The sequence below is a fragment of the Oncorhynchus keta genome, chromosome 9 (genome assembly GCF_023373465.1).
Source record: "Oncorhynchus keta strain PuntledgeMale-10-30-2019 chromosome 9, Oket_V2, whole genome shotgun sequence".
NCBI lineage: Eukaryota > Metazoa > Chordata > Actinopteri > Salmoniformes > Salmonidae > Oncorhynchus > Oncorhynchus keta.
Genome location: NC_068429.1, coordinates 43,264,669 through 43,282,595, shown reverse-complemented (window position 1 = coordinate 43,282,595; position 17,927 = coordinate 43,264,669). Strand labels below are relative to the sequence as shown.

At 41.9% G+C, this 17,927-nt stretch overlaps 1 protein-coding gene across 2 annotated transcripts in view; it reads right to left on the bottom strand.

The window, feature by feature from the left end:
- Window positions 1-17,927, bottom strand: part of LOC118387890 (phospholipid phosphatase 1-like) — a 37,253-nt gene that overhangs the window by 6,390 nt on the left and 12,936 nt on the right. The window contains exons 2-3 of one of the 2 annotated variants that reach the window (XM_035776707.2): window positions 14,544-14,698; window positions 125-408 (exon numbers count right to left, since the gene is read on the bottom strand). In XM_035776707.2, coding sequence (XP_035632600.1) covers window positions 125-408; window positions 14,544-14,698 — 439 coding nt within the window. Of the gene's footprint in view, window positions 1-124; window positions 409-5,467; window positions 5,620-14,543; window positions 14,699-17,927 lie in introns of both variants that reach the window. The other variant, XM_035776708.2, reaches the window with a different exon arrangement.

The following is a 17,927-nucleotide window of genomic DNA, read 5'->3' as shown; positions in this document are numbered from 1 at the left end:
CTATACCTTTCCAGACTCAGATATGCCTTAATACCCACCCGATCTGTAAACACTGAAGGGCTAGGAGGGCTAAGTGGTAGGGAGAAAAATTCAGCCCAGCTGTCAGTTTCCTCTCAACACCCACCTGGCCTCGTTGACCATGCGCGTATCCCCGGTGCAGGTGAAGTCCTCAATGTAGGCGCCTGCCGTGCAGTTGATCAGCTTCCAGTCGGGCTTGCACACGTCCAGGAAGTGAGGTCGCAACCGACCAATCGAATACTTGGCGATATCAGTGAGCGATTGGCTCATGGCAGCCCCGAACACAAAGGTGCCGATGGCTTTGTAAACACTGGCCACATACATGTTGCTGAAAGAGGACTTTGATTTGATGCGCTTTAGATAGACTGAAAGGCACTCTCCAAAGACCATCTGTGAGGAAGGGAGGAGAGGAAGTAGAGGTTAGATCACTTACTCATCCCTCACAGCTTAGATTTACAAGTTTTTGCACATTAGTATTGTAATTCAAGTCAAGTCACAAAAATTACAGGTATTATTTTTAGAAGAATGTCCATCTGAGTGAATATATTATAAAGGCCTAACAAGGATGTCCACGGAGAAACATGTCTAAAGTGAAATGAGTAAAGGCCTTTTTATAAAAGGGGGAAATTATCCCAATGCAGATTGAGACCATTGTTGAGTGCAACAAACGTGTCATTTAAACATTGTGGGCGGTTGGTGAAGTGGGTCTTTTTAAATGTCAAATAAATAGTGTGACAACTTTGACTCACACCTCTCTACCACACCGTGTGACAATAGACCTGAAAGCATAAGCAGTTACCTGGGTGCGTATTTGTGTTCCCCTATCTGGAAATAGGCCTACAACATTAACATGTGCTTACTACTGTACTCTACTCTCAAGGAGGTGGGCGTTGATCTGATAACAGTTGACTGTTCCAACCGTTTAAACCTCAAGGGTAATTACCACCATGACACAGATACCATCAAGTCATAACCTGAAAGCCTTTGTGTGTGAAGGAATGGTGGAGGAACTGTCTTGAGGATAGAGGGAGTCACCAACTTTCATTCATGACCTGTAAATGAGTTACAACTTCTGTGAGGGTTTCTACTTGCTGAGTACAATTACACTGGCTGACTGGAAATGGATGTGAACCTTTTTGTCTATTCCCGTCAATTATGATGCAGCATGTGTCTGTTGCATGTCAATTTAATGGAACTAAAAAGGCTTTTTGATTTTGAACGCTGTAAAAGAAGGACTTGATAAGTAAGATTTTATAACAGCCACAACAAGGCTCCTAAGAGTGCCTCATTTTACCGGAATCTATCTGGCCCATATTCAAAGTCTCAGAGTTAGGACTGATGATAGGATCAGTTGTCTTTTAGACAGGGGTTTCCAAATCTTTTCACTCGGGGGGCCTCGCTTCCAGCATTGGCGAACATCCAGCGCGTCATGTCTATTTCTACGGGCCCAAATATTGTTCATGACAGAAAATTCACACCCCTCTTGTTGGTGAAGATAATTTTGCAGGTTTAAAGCTCATTTCCTGCAATTCTACACATTTTGTCATGGGGCGCAAAGAAAATGTTGCAGTTTTAAAGCAAATTTTCTTGCAATTCTATACATTTTGCTATGTCTAATGTTTATTCATGTGACACTTGAGTGACAAAAAATTACAACAATATCTATTGGCTAAACCACCCCCAGAAAAAATAACTTGACTCTAAGGTATGCAATGACTAACACTAGTCAATTTCTAAGTTGCACCTTGTGCATTTATATGATTCCATAACACATATGTAGTAAGCAAAAAAGTATTAAATCAAAATATATTTTAGATTCTAACACAGCTTTGCACACTCTTGGCATTCTCTCAACCAGCTTCATGAGGAATGCTTTTCCAACAGTCTTGAAGGAGTTCCCACATATGCTGAGCACTTGTTTGCTGACTTTCCTTCACTCTGCGGTCCAACTCATCCCAAACCATCTCAATTGGGTTGAGGTCGGGGGATTGTGGAGGCCAGGTCATCTGATGCAGCACTCAATCACTCTCCTTCTTGGTCAAATAGCCCTTACACAGCCTGAAGGTGTGTGTTGAAAAACAAATTATTGTCCCACTAAGCACAAACCAGATGGGATGGCGTATCGCTGCAGAACGCTGGTTAAGTGCTCCTTGAATTCAAAAGAAATCACTGACAGTGTCACCAGCAAAGCCACAAAAGGGCTTTAATACAGACAGAAATACTCCTCTGCACTCTGAACATCCCGCAGGTGAAGAAGCTGGATGTGGAGCTCATCCCTGCCGGATGTGCGCCACCCATGCCGACCCTTCGGGCCCTCCCCCCAGTTTGGGAACCACTGTTTTAGACCATGATGACAGGGGGACCTGATCCTAGATCAGCATTCCTACTCCTAGATGCTTTGTGAATACGGGCCTCTGTGCTTTGAGTTTAACTATCTAGAAACTCTCCAGGAAACGTACTAACTAGACCAGGGGCGTGAATCCGTATGTGCCATCGTGCGCTTGTTGATTTTGTACGTTCACACCAAACGCGATCAGGACAAGCAGGTTGAAATATAAAAACAAAAACTGAACCAACTAAATTATTTTGGGGACTGGTCGAAACACAAACATTCATGGACATTTAGCTAGCTAGTTTGCTGTTGCTACCCAATTTGTCCTGGGATATAAACATTTGGTTGTTATTTTACCTGAAATGCACAAGGTTATTTTTTTCCTGGATCTTTGTAGAACTTTTTACTCCCAACAATTAATCCACCGATAAAAGGAGAAACCTAGTTAGTTTCAAATTATTTATCTTCTAGTCTTCTCCTGTGGACTTTATATGGCAGTTGGCAACCAACTTTGACTGGAGTGTGGACCTCAGTTCATCTTTCAATCACCCACGTGGGTGTACGCTCCTAAAAACCAATGAGGAGACGGGAGAGGCGGGACTTATGAAACCAAGTTCATTTTTAGCACCTGGCTACGCATATGCTCGCGAGCAAGTTTTGGATGAAATGATTGAATAACATGTGTAAATGTATTTAGCAAAGCTCGCACGGGCGCTGTGCTCAGCATGTTAGACAGTCAGAATACTGGCCCAGAGTCAAGCGATATCTCGGAAAGGCAGAGGGAGGGACAGTTTGGCCATTCCTATTGTATTGTTCAGATAGAGACCGAGTAGACTTATGGAGAGGTCTTTGCTACTGGGACTTTCACGGTCAACTGCCATGGTCTGATACGTTTGTGATCTAGGAGTACATAGAGAAGCAAATAGCAAGAGTTGGGGATTTGTTTGATTGTTCAGTTCTCAAGTGATACTTTGAGCATCTCTAAAATATGCAATTCAATTTACAAATCAGATTATTTGTTTGCTTGCTTGCTTTTGCAAGGAGTATGATGCTCCATTTATTTACTATCACACAGACAGTGTGAGAATGTGATTAATGATCACATTAATTAATTAATTAGCGGGGAATGATGACTTCGTCAACCATTTTGAAAAGAAGGTCGACGACATCCGATCCTCGTTTGCTAAGTCAAACGACACCGCTGGTTCTGCTCACACTGCCCTACCCGGTGCTCTGACCTCTTTCTCCCCTCTCTCTCCAGATGAAATCTCGCGTCTTGTGACGGCCGGCCGCCCAACAACCTGCCCGCTCGACCCTATCCCCTCCTCTCTTCTCCAGACCATTTCCGGAGACCTTCTCCCTTACCTCACCTCGCTCATCCCTGACCGCTGGCTACGTCCCTTCCGTCTTCAAGAGAGCGAGAGTTGCACCCCTTCTGAAAAAACCTACACTCGATCCCTCCGATGTCAACAACTACAGACCAGTATCCCTTCTTTCTTTTCTCTCCAAAACTCTTGAACGTGCCGTCCTTGGCCAGCTCTCCCGCTATCTCTCTCAGAATGACCTTCTTGATCCAAATCAGTCAGGTTTCAAGACTAGTCATTCAACTGAGACTGCTCTTCTCTGTATCACGGAGGCGCTCCGCACCGCTAAAGCTAACTCTCTCCTCTGCTCTCATCCTTCTAGACCTATCGGCTGCCTTCGATACTGTGAACCATCAGATCCTCCTCTCCACCCTCTCCGAGTTGGGCATCTCCGGCGCGGCCCACGCTTGGATTGCGTCCTACCTGACAGGTCGCTCCTACCAGGTGGCGTGGCGAGAATCTGTCTCCTCACCATGCGCTCTCACCACTGGTGTCCCCAGGGCTCTGTTCTAGGCCCTCTCCTATTCTCGCTATACACCAAGTCACTTGGCTCTGTCATAACCTCACATGGTCTCTCCTATCACTGCTATGCAGACGACACACAATTAATCTTCTCCTTTCCTCCTTCTGATGACCAGGTGGTGAATCGCATCTCTGCATGTCTGGCAGACATATCAGTGTGGATGACGGATCACCACCTCAAGCTGAACCTCGGCAAGACGGAGCTGCTCTTCCTCCCGGGAAGGACTGCCCGTTCCATGATCTCGCCATCACGGTTGACAACTCCATTGTGTCCTCCTCCCAGAGCGCTAAGAACCTTGGCGTGATCCTGGACAACACCCTGTCGTTCTCAACTAACATCAAGGCGGTGGCCCGTTCCTGTAGGTTCATGCTCTACAACATCCGCAGAGTACGACCCTGCCTCACACAGGAAGCGGCGCAGGTCCTAATCCAGGCACTTGTCATCTCCCGTCTGGATTACTGCAACTCGCTGTTGGCTGGGCTCCCTGCCTGTGCCATTAAACCCCTACAACTCATCCAGAACGCCGCAGCCCGTCTGGTGTTCAACCTTCCCAAGTTCTCTCACGTCACCCCGCTCCTCCGCTCTCTCCACTGGCTTCCAGTTGAAGCTCGCATCCGCTACAAGACCATGGTGCTTGCCTACGGAGCTGTGAGGGGAACGGCACCTCAGTACCTCCAGGCTCTGATCAGGCCCTACACCCAAACAAGGGCACTGCGTTCATCCACCTCTGGCCTACTCGCCTCCCTACCACTGAGGAAGTACAGTTCCCGCTCAGCCCAGTCAAAACTGTTCGCTGCTCTGGCTCCCCAATGGTGGAACACACTCCTCACGACGCCAGGACAGCGGAGTCAATCACCACCTTCCGGAGACACCTGAAACCCCACCTCTTTAAGGAATACCTAGGATAGGATAAAGTAATCCTTCTCACCCCCCTTAAAAGATTTAGATGCACTATTGTAAAGTGGCTGTTCCACTGGATGTCATAAGGTGAATGCACCAATTTGTAAGTCGCTCTGGATAAGAGCGTCTGCTAAATGACTTAAATGTAATGTAAATGTAATGTAAATGTAATGACGCCAAGTAGTTAAACTATATACACATACACACACACACACACCATTGCTACAATGATGTATGTATAGCATAAATTAAATGACAAGCACTAAGACTGGGAAAGGAAGAGAAAGATAAGTTAAGTTATCTAGTGAACATAAAAACAGGTGCACTTACAGTGAGTACTGTGATGGGTATCATAACTCCACCTAACAACTGATAGGATATGGTGTCTTCTTTTAGAGGGTACTTGATTGAATCATCGTTACAGAAAAATCCACGTTTGAAGGGATTGTGTAGCGGTGTGAGTATTGCAAATGGGAGTCCAGCTAGCAAAAAGCAAAGAGAGAGAAAACAGAACAAGAGAAATCGGTTAGGGGAGTAGGCTCGAAACACCCTCCTTAACCAGCACCCATATAAAGACAATGCACACCTGTCTAAAGGCGTCCGCATGCTTCCCAGGCCGAAACAGTTCGGTAGAGTTCGTGCATAGAATGGCGACATTGTGTGACGTTTTTGTTCGTTTTGGACTTTTTTTGTTCCGTTTTTTTTGGAGCCAAAGTATACACCCCTTCATCAGTGACTGGTCAACAGTAGGGATTCTTCAAGAAAGTCTGTCATTCAACGAGGCATGACTCGCTTTTATGCACATTCCTTTACATGAAGAATACTACACCAAACATCTTGGTTAGATGGGTTCAGTTGGTAGAGCATGGCGGGGAATCAGTATGGGAAAACGTATGCACTCACTACTGTAAGTTGCACTGGATATGATCGTCTGCTTAATTACATAAATATCTAACATCTCTTTGGCATAACTGTCAATTAATGACAGATTTCTTGAGTTCGATTCATTCTGAGTATGCGAGCGCACTCGTTCGGTTCGGCTTAGGCTCCAGCCAAGATGAAGCATGCTGACGCCTTAAAACTGACAGGAAGAGAACATTCAGAGAGGAAGGTCAAGACATATCTAAGTAGATATTTAAACATCGCAGGCTGTCAGGAACATAAAGGAATGAAAAGTTTAAAACATTGTGGTGAGAGAGTTGTCATGGCAACAGCCCCTACTCACACCGGTGGTGAAGAGATGGTGTTAATGGAAGAACAAACCATGCCCAAATTATTCCTCTGCACTGATTCACAGCCGTTTCGTGCTTGAGTGCAGTGGACTGGACATGCAATATGACAAGTCGTTGTCCATTCCACAACATCTCTCAATAGTGCTCGTTCTCTCTTCATCTCCCTCTCTGGGTTCATTTAAGGGCACAGCAGGTCATCCTTTTGGAAGTGGGCGATTCCATGCCAACGGGAGCGATTTTCATTGGGGGCATCTCAGATTGTTCTGGCAATTCACACATAGAAACTTTATTAGGAGGAAGGACCTGCCTTCCTACATTTATCACAAACCATTTTTCTTTTTGAAAATCATCCGTTTGAGGCCTTTTTAGACCTAAACATGCCTCCAATAAAAATAACTTAGGATCCGTGAATCGTACAAGATACAGAAAATATATTGGTGTCATTAATACTCCTTATAGTGTGCCCTATGGAGTATTTCTAGGTTCTGAAATACACATATTTCAACATGAAAAAAATATTCATATGAATATCTCAAAATGACCCTTTTTGGTTTTGTTCATTTAAAAGATATCTTGTTTGGAACAATCTACTCTACAAGAACATAACATTTCCAGAGGGGGCTCTCTGCTAATTCTGTAGTTCCGATACATTTTAGGAGCACCACCATCACCATGCATGTTAAATGGATTTAAACGGGATCTGCCTCTGCTTGTGATTTTCTGAATGTGCAATCCTAAAGGAGGGCTGTGATTGGTTAATGACCAATAACTTCAATTTCTATGTATAAAGTGAGTCATATCATTAAAAATACCAGAGAGCCCACTGGAAATTTGATGCGTTTGAAGCGTATATCGTTTCAAACAATATGTCTAAACATAAGCAACATCGAAAATAGTATTTTTGAGATATTCATATTATTGTTTTAATGTTCAATAAATGTAATGTTACAATTGGCATTTCAGAATCAAGACATACTCCATAAGTTGACGCACACGATAAGGTGTATAATGACACCAAGATGTTGTCTGTGTCATGTAGGGTTCACATATCAGTGTCTTACAGGAGGCATGTATAGTTTGTTTTTTTAAAGGCCAATTACGGGCCACTTTCATCATGATTTCCCCCACTTTCATCACGATTTTCTCAAAACAAGTTATATAAATGTTTAAAAAGCAAGTCAAACATCATTCCTCCCAATGAAGTTCCTACGCGAGAATTGCGAGAACAATCTGAGATACAGAAATATTCTCCGCTCCGATGGCGATGAATCGCCCAAGTAACTCTTGAGGAAGATTCACCTGGGTGCAATGTTAGTTACAGAAGAAACATCACAATAGAGTTTCACACTACATACATTAGGAAACTGTATTAGCTTCAAACGTGCTGTGAAAGTTTTTGTTAAACCTTATACAGGTAAATCAGTTTCCTTTTATTAAGAATTAAGAAAATGTTTTCGTAGTTAGTAACAAACACAAAACTGTAAAATCCCACACTGCTAGCTCCACAACACACATTGACCCAAAGAAAGTAGGAACTGGACATGTCGAAAGCCCCCCCAAAATAGTTGACGTTAATTCACATTAGTATGCAAATACTCTCCACGACTGATCTAAGAGGTTGTATTTCTGGATGTTATCATAGTCCGACCATGCTGCCGTCATCACAAAGGACCCCAGAACAGTCTGGCTGTCAAGGACTGAGAGGAGAAACTGGTCCAACACAGAGTCAAGTGACAGATTCACTCTCGCTTTATACAGACCCACTGTTCGTTAGAGCGAAAGCTGCATTGTGAAGCACCACAGTTTGAAAAATGTTGCCACGCAACAGGTTGATGTGTACATATAAATAAATCAGTGTAAACCATAAATAGTCTTGTCCAGGGGACTGGAGTGGAGATAGTAAACAGAAGCAGTGAGACTTATGTATGAGACTCCAGTAGATTATGACAGATTAAGTATAGGTAATGGCAAAAGAAAAGTCTAGAGTCTGTGTACACGTTTTACTATACCTGCGAGTACCAGTAGTTCTCACACGCATAGAAAACCAACAAAAATTCAGAGAAGTGAGGGCATTTTGCCGGTCCTCAATTGTAAAAATAAATAAAAAATAAATAAAAGGCTATTAAATAGCCTTTTAGGAGTTAGGGTAATGGAAAATAGGATTTTGAATGGGAATCAATTGTTGGTCCTCAAAACAGTCCTCACAAGTATAGTGAGACATAGTTGTGTGTGTGTGTGTGTGTGTATCAACATACTCAAATCAGAGTGTTCCAGGAAAGCATTCCAGTTATTTTTGGACAGAGAAAGTAGACAGTGTTTGCTCCAAAAGCCTATCAACAGGATCCTGAAGTTTTAATAACATCTCTACATCCAAAGCTCAATAACAAACATGTTGAAATTCTTCTAAATCTCATTTCTGTGTTGGCAGATAAACCTTAGGATCAATTATGTTTGCTATTGCCAAAGTTGGAAAAAGTGGTTAAGGGTAATTACACAATAACGTAATTACGCTGAGACTTATTTTTCACTTAAAATGTATGCCAAACAAAAAAAAACTGATTTGAAAGTTTAAAAAAAACAAAGACTACTGTAAACAATTGACACTCAACATTTTACAAAAACACATTTACTGAAAGAACTGTGCAGATGCAAAGTTTTGTAATAGAATTTAGGTAACAATCTCCCATGTTTCCAAATTAAGATTTAACAATGTCTACAGAAAGAATAGGTTTTCACTGATGACACGACACATTGACTTTGAAAAAACAATTTATTTTATTTGTATCCGAAATAGGTACACAAAAAGGTATAAATATGCAATATCCTCCTTTGCATATTTGGGTATTGTTCTACACATGGGCTATTATTTAATGAGCTCTGCCCCAAACAAGACCAAATTTGAACCAATTAGAGATGTATTTTGTTTTTCAAGTAGGGGACATCAAAGCACAGCACAGTAAAGTATAGTACGAGTACAGTACAGTACACTAAATTACAGTATAGTATAGTACTGTACAGTAGAGTTGAGTACTCAACTCGTGTGCTCTACTGTAACAAACTACTGTACTTTTCTTTACTGAACTATACTTTACTGTGCTGCCCAAACTTGTAAATCCAACTGTGGTTTGTGACTACTATGATTTGTCATTGTAGCCATATCAAATTGCAGACATTTCATGTTACGGATTCCTCGGAAATTCCATTACCGATTTGGTAAAGGTTTTTAGTTTTAATCACTTAATAATTTATAAAAAACACTGAACTAGTTGATAGTAGGGATGCACGATATATCGGTGAGCATATCGGAATCGGCCGATATTAGCTAAAAATGCAAACATTTGTCTAGTTTAATGGCAATGTGCAAAACCGATGTCAAAGCTGAAGTGAATACCTATAAAACGTAGGTACATGACGTCACGTAAAATGTAGCGCTACACGTGCAACACAGCATTCCTAACCTAGCACACAACGTCTGCTGTGTGGCTCGAGCAGTCAACAAGTCGAACAGTCATTTGAAAGAGTAAGAACATTTCAGCGAGACAATTCAAAGGAGAAATCCATTAACGCCAAGATAATGGAATTCATTGCCCTTGACAATCAACCGTTCTCTGTCCTGAGTGATGTTGGCTTCCGCCGACTAGTCGAGCACCGGTACACTACTTTTTCAGATGTTGCCCTACCGGAGTTACACGGTAATATCGTCACTGCTATTAGCTTCACGGCTGACAAAGACCAGCGATATCATGCGGAGTCTGACAGCACAGTGGGTCTTCGAGGATTCCGTACTGAGGAAAGCTGTTTTGATGCTCATGAATGTGCTGGTTGTCATACCGCTGCTGGCATTTGAGAACATGTTTCAAACATGGAAACATGAACACACTAGCAAGCTCAATTCAAACAACTGACTCAAGAAAAAAGCTCATCAACTGTGCCTGCAGCAGACGTGTGATACCCTCTGTCATGGAATTGAAACGCCTGCTCAACAAAACTGCCGACACAGGCTGTGAACAAGCTATTAGGTGGCATTCCCTTTACTGTGTCACCACCAAGCTCGATGCTAGGTACAAGGAACCGCTACTTCAATGCAGACAAGAAACAGGGTTTATGTGAAATGTTACATACACAGGTGGACAAGATGGAAACGGACACAGTGACATTGCGCACCGAGGAAGAGGCCACTGACAGACAGCGCTGAAACTTCACTACTTGACATGTATGATGAAATCCTGGTTGAGAATGAAACGACTGAACAAATAAACATAGAAACAGCAAGTAAGTGAAAGAAATAGATTTTGATTATGTTTTAGTGGTAATGGGGACAAGCGTAAATTGTGCGCCGCCCTATGGGACTCCCAATCATGACCGGATGTGATACAGCCTGGATTCGAACGAGGGACTGTAGGGACGCCCTCTTGCACTGAGATGCAGTGCCTTAGACCGCTGCGTCCATGTGTGTGTTAACTATTTAACTGTATTAGATTGCTTAAAAAGGCTGCAAAATATGTGTTTATCAGTATCGGGTTTTTTTTTGGCAAGGAAAATATCGGCTATCGGTAACAAATGTAATATCGGTGCATCACTAGTTGATAGGTCTACCTCTACTCGTTAATTCTGTGAACTTTCCCTCCTAATGAGGGAGAGATATTAGAAAATATCTTAAAAATGTCATTTTTTTTTATAACGGAATATCAAGGCACATAAGGCAACGTTTCATAAACTCAAAAAAGGCAGAAAAATATGTCCAAAACTAAATATAAGTGTTGATATTAGTTGGCAGGGGTCTTCAACATTGTGTTTTATATGTTCTCTAAGACCCCCTTTCCATCTGTTTGACTAGAAATCAAAGCCTTAACTTATTCCAAATTTGTACAATGGAAAATGGTTGTAAAATGTTCAGTGCATTCGGAAAGTATTCAGACCCCTTGACTTTTTACGCATTTTGTTACGTTACAGCCTTATTCTAAAATTGATTAAGTAAAACAATTGTCTCAGCAATCTACATATAATACCCTATAATGACAAAGCTAAAAACAGGGTTTTAGAAATGTTAGCAAATTTAAAAAAAAAACACTTTGACATAAGTATTCAGACCCTTTTCTATGAGACCCTTTGCTATTGAGCTCAGGTGCATCCTGTTTCCATTGATCATCCTTGAGATGTTTCTACAACTTGATAGGAGTCCACCTGTGGTCCATTCAATTAATTGGACATGATTTGGAAAAACACACGTCTATAAAAGGTCCCACAGTTGACAATGCATGTCAGAGCAAAAAGCCATGAGGTCGAAGGAATTTTCCATAGAGCTCCGAGACAGGATTGTGTTGAGGCACAGATCTGGGGATGGGTACCACATTTTTTTTTGCAGCATTGAAGGTCCCCAAGAACAGTGGCCTCCATCACTCTTAAATGGAAGAAGTTTGTAACCACCAATACTCTTCCTGGGAGAGAAGGGCCTTGGTCAGGGAGGTGACCAAAAACCCGATGGTCACTCTGACAGAGCTCCAGAGTTCCTCTGTGGAGATGGTCGTCTTTCTGGAAGGTTCTCCCATCTCTGCTGCACTCCACCAATTAGGCCTTTGTGGTAGAGTGGCCAGACAGAAGCCACTACTCAGTAAAAAGGCACATGACAGCCCGCTTGGAGTTTCCCAAAAGGCACCTAAAGACTCTCAGACCATGAGAAATAAGATTCTCTGGTCTTATGAAACCAAGATTGACTGTTTTGGCCTGAATGCCAAGCGTCGTGTCTGGAGGAAACCTGGCACCATCCCTACGGTGAAGCATGGTGGTGGCAGCATCAAGCTGTGGGATGTTTTTCAGCGGCAGGGACAAGAGACGAGTCAGGATCGAGGGAAAGTTGAACGGAGCAAAGTATAGAGAGATCCTTGATGAAATCCTGCTCCAGAGTGCTCAGGACCTCAGACTGGGATGAAGGTTCACCTTCCAACAGGACAACGATCCTAAGCACACAGCCAAGACACCGGAGGAGTGGCTTTGGGACAAGTCTCTGAATGTCCTTGAGTGGCCCTGCCAGAACCCGATCGAACGTTGAAAAATAGCTGTGCAGTGACGCTCCCCATCCAACCTGACAGAGCTTGAGAGGATCCTGCAGAGAAGAATGTGAGAAACTCTCCAAATACAAGTGTGCCACAGCTTGCCCAAGACGACGAGGCTGTAATCGCTGCCAAAGGTGCTTCAACAAAGTACTACGTGAAGGGTCTTAATACATATATATTTTTTGTTCTTTTTTATAAATTAGTTTTTGCTTTGTCATTATGAGGTATTGTGTGTAGATTGATGAGGGGAAAACGATTTAATCACGTTTAGAATAAGGCTGTAACATAACAAAATGTGGAAAAAAGTCACGGGGTCCGAATACTTTCTGAAGGCACAGTATGTCTTAATTTCTCCAAAATAAGGACACTGCTTTCATTTGACATGCTCATATGAACTTCAAGTTGGTGCTCATGGGTCCTTTTACATGGACATGACCTTAAACTAGCAACGGTCATCGAAATTGCCAAAGGTATTCAAAACAATTATAATAAATACAACAGTTGGATTTGTGGTTTTGTGGGAATTATAGTGGGAATTATAGTATTAAGTTTATTGTGAAACATACATTTTCTTATTTTACATATTTTGTGTTAAAATAAAATGTGCCTCATTTGCATAAAAACACTGGGTGTATATGCATATATTCATGAATTAACATAAGGGGGTTTAACAGGGCTGCAACCTTCCAACCACTTGCTACCCCACCTGCACTCCCCTGCACAGTCTACACTGCCTCATTTATTACGGTTGTCACGTTCTCTTGCATAATTCAACAAGTGTCAATAGCAGGATACTACTTTTTATTTTATATTATCACACGCATGGCTTTAGATTACTTCAATCTAAACTTACTTTACGTTGTTTGTGAGATCAGACATAATATTCACTACAATCTGAGGGTTCATTTTCTGAAGTTTTTCATTTCAGTGCATGTCATTTGTGAACATTTCAACTACTAAATTAGAACTTTTTTCAATTCCACAAAAAAAGAACACCCATCAAAAGTCATTTTTTCTTCTCTTTCTTGTGATGCAAGTGTTGAGACGGTGCGTTATATCCCAGACTAAGCTTTATCGTATTCCATTAAGACCATTTGACAGGTCATTACAAACATTTCCGCGGTCGTAACGTAAAACGGGAAAAATTGATAGGCACAAGCAAGAGGATGAAAGCGTGTCGCAGGAGTAAAATCAATCTCGCGAGATTGAAGTGACATGTGGATTTTTGCACCCCTCAAAACACAGGAAATAGATGGCTGAAATAGACAGATCCTGAGGTAGGCGAGGGCATGCGCGTTCCTAGTTAAACTTTAAATCACGTTTGAATGGTCTAGTTAACCGCTTGACCACAGGGGTTTGGCTCTCAGGTCCTCTAATATCTTTTTACATTTCAGTCATTTAGCAGATGCTCTTATCCAGAGCGACTTACTTAGGGAGCGCATTCATCTTAAGTTCTCTTACATGGTCTTTGATATTCAACCCCAGAACCCCCTTCCTGTGAGTCGCCTGCAAACACCAGGACTTCCTCGCTGACCCGTTGGACTCTAAAAGGCCTAATGTTGATGAAAACCTCTGTAGCTCGTGTTGTAAAAGCTTCTCAGGTGACTGAAATGACATGTGGAAATCAGGATATGTGACATGAAATGAGAACATGGGAATGGGGAACTGTTTGTGGACTGGATGTCCTCTTTTGAGTTAACCCTTACACATTTGGCAAAGCTGGTTGAAATAACATGATTACAACCAGTTTATAGGGTTGTAATGGCATCAACTCGTTTTGCTTACTGGGTATGACCTTGTTGAACTTAACCCTTCGGTTCGGTCACCTAAGCACAGTGGACATCCTCCTTAATGTTGAAGCCTTACTGATACGATACGCATCATGACCATGGGGTGTAACACAAGAACTAAATGGAACATCTTTATGTGATACGTATGTGTATTATATTAGATCAATGCGTTTTAACTTTTCACTGAGATAGAACTGCCGCCTGTTTGTTAGTCATTGTGTAGTACTAACAGTAACAGAGGCGCATTGGTAATTATGTACACGGCTGTTCAATGTTTGGTCAGTTAATCTAAGAAATATCTTTGTTTGTAAATTCTACTATTGTTACTTACACAGCAAATGGGCAGAGTGAAGCCCGCCGTGTAGAGCACAATGGAGGTGACTGTACTCTGGTGGAAGGGGTAGCTGATGCTGTCATCGTTACAGAAAAAGCCCCTCTGATAGGGCTTGATTTTGCCCAAGTTAAAGGCTGCCAGGGGCAGTCCCCCTGTGGATGGAGAGAGGAGGTAAAGGGGTTAACGTTGTAATAAAAAAAAAATATTACATTTTACATTTAAATGTAAGTAGTGTTGAGGCACAACTAACTAAGTTGACTGCCCTTAAACAGCTTGGAAAATTCCAGAAAATAATGCCATGGCTTTACGGAGATTCTGATAGGCTAATTGATGACATTTGAGCCAATTGGAGGTGTGGATGTATTTCAAGGCCAACCTTCAAATTCAGTGCCTCTTTTTCTTTTGATTTTCCCATGATGTCAAGCCATCAGCCAAGACCTCAGAAAAATAATTGTAGACCTCCACAAGTCTGCTTCATCCTTGGGAGCAATTTCCAAATGCCTGAAGGTACCACGTTCATCTGTACAAACAATAGTACGCAAGTAAACACCATGGAACCACGCAGCAGTCATTCCGCTCAGGAAGGAGACACGTTCTGTCTCCTAGAGAGGAACATACTTTGTTGTGAAAAGTGCAAATCAATCCCAGAACAGCAGCAAAGGACCTTGTGAAGATGCTGGAGATAACTAGGTCTACCGATTATGATTTTTCAACGCCGATGCCGATTATTGGAGGACCAAAAGGGACGATACCGATTGAAAAATCGGCAGATTTTTTTTCACATTTATTTGTAATAATGACAATTACAACAATACTGAATGAACACTTATTTTAACTTAATATAATACAGCAATAAAATCAATTTAGCCTCAAGTAAATAATGAAACATGTTCAATTTGGTTTAAATAATGCAAAAACACAGTGTTGGAGAAGAAAGTAAAAGTGCAATATGTGCTATGTAAGAAAGCTAATGTTTCAGTTCCTTGCTCAGAACATGAGAACATATGAAAGTTCCTATATGGTGGTTCCTTTTAACATGAGTCTTCAATATTCCCAGGTAAGAAGTTTTAGGTTGTAGTTATAGGACTATTTCTCTCTATACCATTGGTATTTCATAAACCATTGACTATTGGATGTTCTTATAGGCACTTTAGTATTGCCAGTGTAACAGTATAGCTTCCTTCCCCCTCCTCGCTCCTCCCTGGGCTCGACCCAGCAACACAACGACAACAGCCATCATCGAAGCAGCGTTACCCATGCAGAGCAAGGCGAACAACTACTAGAAGACTCAGAGCGAGTGACGTTTGAAACGCCATTAGCGCGCGCTAACTAGCTAGCCATTTCACTTCGGTTACACCAGCCTCATCTCGGGAGTTGATAGGCTTGAAGTCATAAATAGCGCAATGCTTGATGCACAACGAAGAGCTGCTGGAAAAACGCACAAAAGTGCTGTTTGAACAAATGTTTACGCGCATGCTTCTGCCTACCACCACTCAGTCAGATACTTGTATGCTCAGTCTGATTAGATGCAACGCAAGACAAGCTAGATAATATCTAGTAATATCATCAACCATGTGTAGTTAACTAGTGATTATGATTGATAGTTTTTTACAATATAAGTTTAATGCTAGATAGCAACTTACCTTGGCTTACTGCATTCGCGTAACAGGCAGTCTCCTTGTGGAGTGCAACGAGAGAGAGAGGCAGGTCGTTGTTGTGTTGGGCTAGTTAACTGTAAGGTTGCAAGATTGGATCCCCCGAGCTGACATTGTGAAAATCTGTCGTTCTGCCCCTGAACAAGGCAGTTAACCCACCGTTCCTAGGCTGTTATTGAAAAAATAAATAAAAATAATTTAAAATAATCGGCGCCCAAAAATACAGATTTCCGATTGTTTTGAAAACTTGAAAAATCGGCCCTAATTAAAATCAGCCATTCCGATTAAACGGTCGACCTCTAAAGGAAACAGGTACAAAATCATCTATATCCACAGTAAAATAACTCCTATATTGACATAACCTGCAAGGAAGCCACTGCTCCAAAAACGCCATAAAAAAAGCTAGACTACGGTTTGCAACTGCACATCGGGACAAAGATCGTACTTTTTAGAGAAATGTCCTCTGGTTTGATGAAACAAAAATAGAACTGCTTGCAAGCCGAAGAACACCATCCCAATCGTGAAGCACGAGGGGGGTGCTTTGCTGCAGGAGGCACTGGTGCACTTCACAAAATAGATGGCTTTCATGAGCAAGGGTTATTATGTGGATATATTGAAGCAACATCAAGACATCAGTCAGGAAGTTAAAGCTTGGTCACAAATGGGTCTTCCAAATGGACAATGACCCCAAGCATGCTTCCAAAGTTGTGACAAAATGGCTTAAGGACAACAAAGTCAAAGGTATTGGACTGGCCATCAAAGCTCTGACCTCAATCCTATATAAAATTTGTGGGCAGAACTGAAAAAGCGTGTGCGAGCAAAGAGGCCTTCAAACCCGACTCAGCTCTGTCAGGAGGAATGGGCCAAAATTCACCCAATTTATTGTGGGAAGTTTGTGGAAGGCTACCCAAAATGTTTGACCAAAGATAAACAATTTCAAGGAAATGCTACCAAATACTAATCGAGTGTAGATAAACTTCTGACACACTGGGAATGTGATGAAAGAAATAAAAGCAGATTATTATTCTGACATTTCACATTCTTAAAATAAAGTGGTGATCCTAACTGACCTAAAACAGGGAATTTTTACTAGGATTAAATGTAAGGAATTGTGAAAAACAGAGTTTAAATGTATTTGGCAAAGGTTTATGTAAGACTTCAACTGTGTGTGTGTGTGTGTGTGTTGGGATGTCAGTGTAAAGGCATCAGCATGCTTTAGTTCAGCTGGCGCCTAGCCAAACCGAATGAGTGTGCTGCCATACTCCCTTAAAAGACCTTTACCTGAAAAAAGTAGCAATAGTACTGTTTGTCCATTTTTAAACACAGTAGCCAGTATAAAAATAATCCGGATTAATCGAAGATAACTCAAGAAAGCTGTCATTTAACGTTTAGAGTTTTTGTTGTTGTAGAGATCTTAGATGCGCAATTTTGCATCTGACTAGGATGTTTGGTGCAGTATTTCTCAAGTGAAAGAATGTGCATGAGAACGAGTCGTCTCTTGTTGAATGACAATAGGCATTTCATCGAAGAATCTCTACTGTTGACCAATCGCAGAGGAGGGGGCGTAGACTTCGGCTTCCGACTTCGGCTTGCCTCTAGAAAACAAATTGTGCCCAAACAGCCGGAAAAAAACAATGCCAAAAGAAAACATAATAATAAATATACGCCATTTTCCGAACTGTTTCAGCTGGGAAGCATGCGGACACCTTGTGTGGGTAGAGTCCAG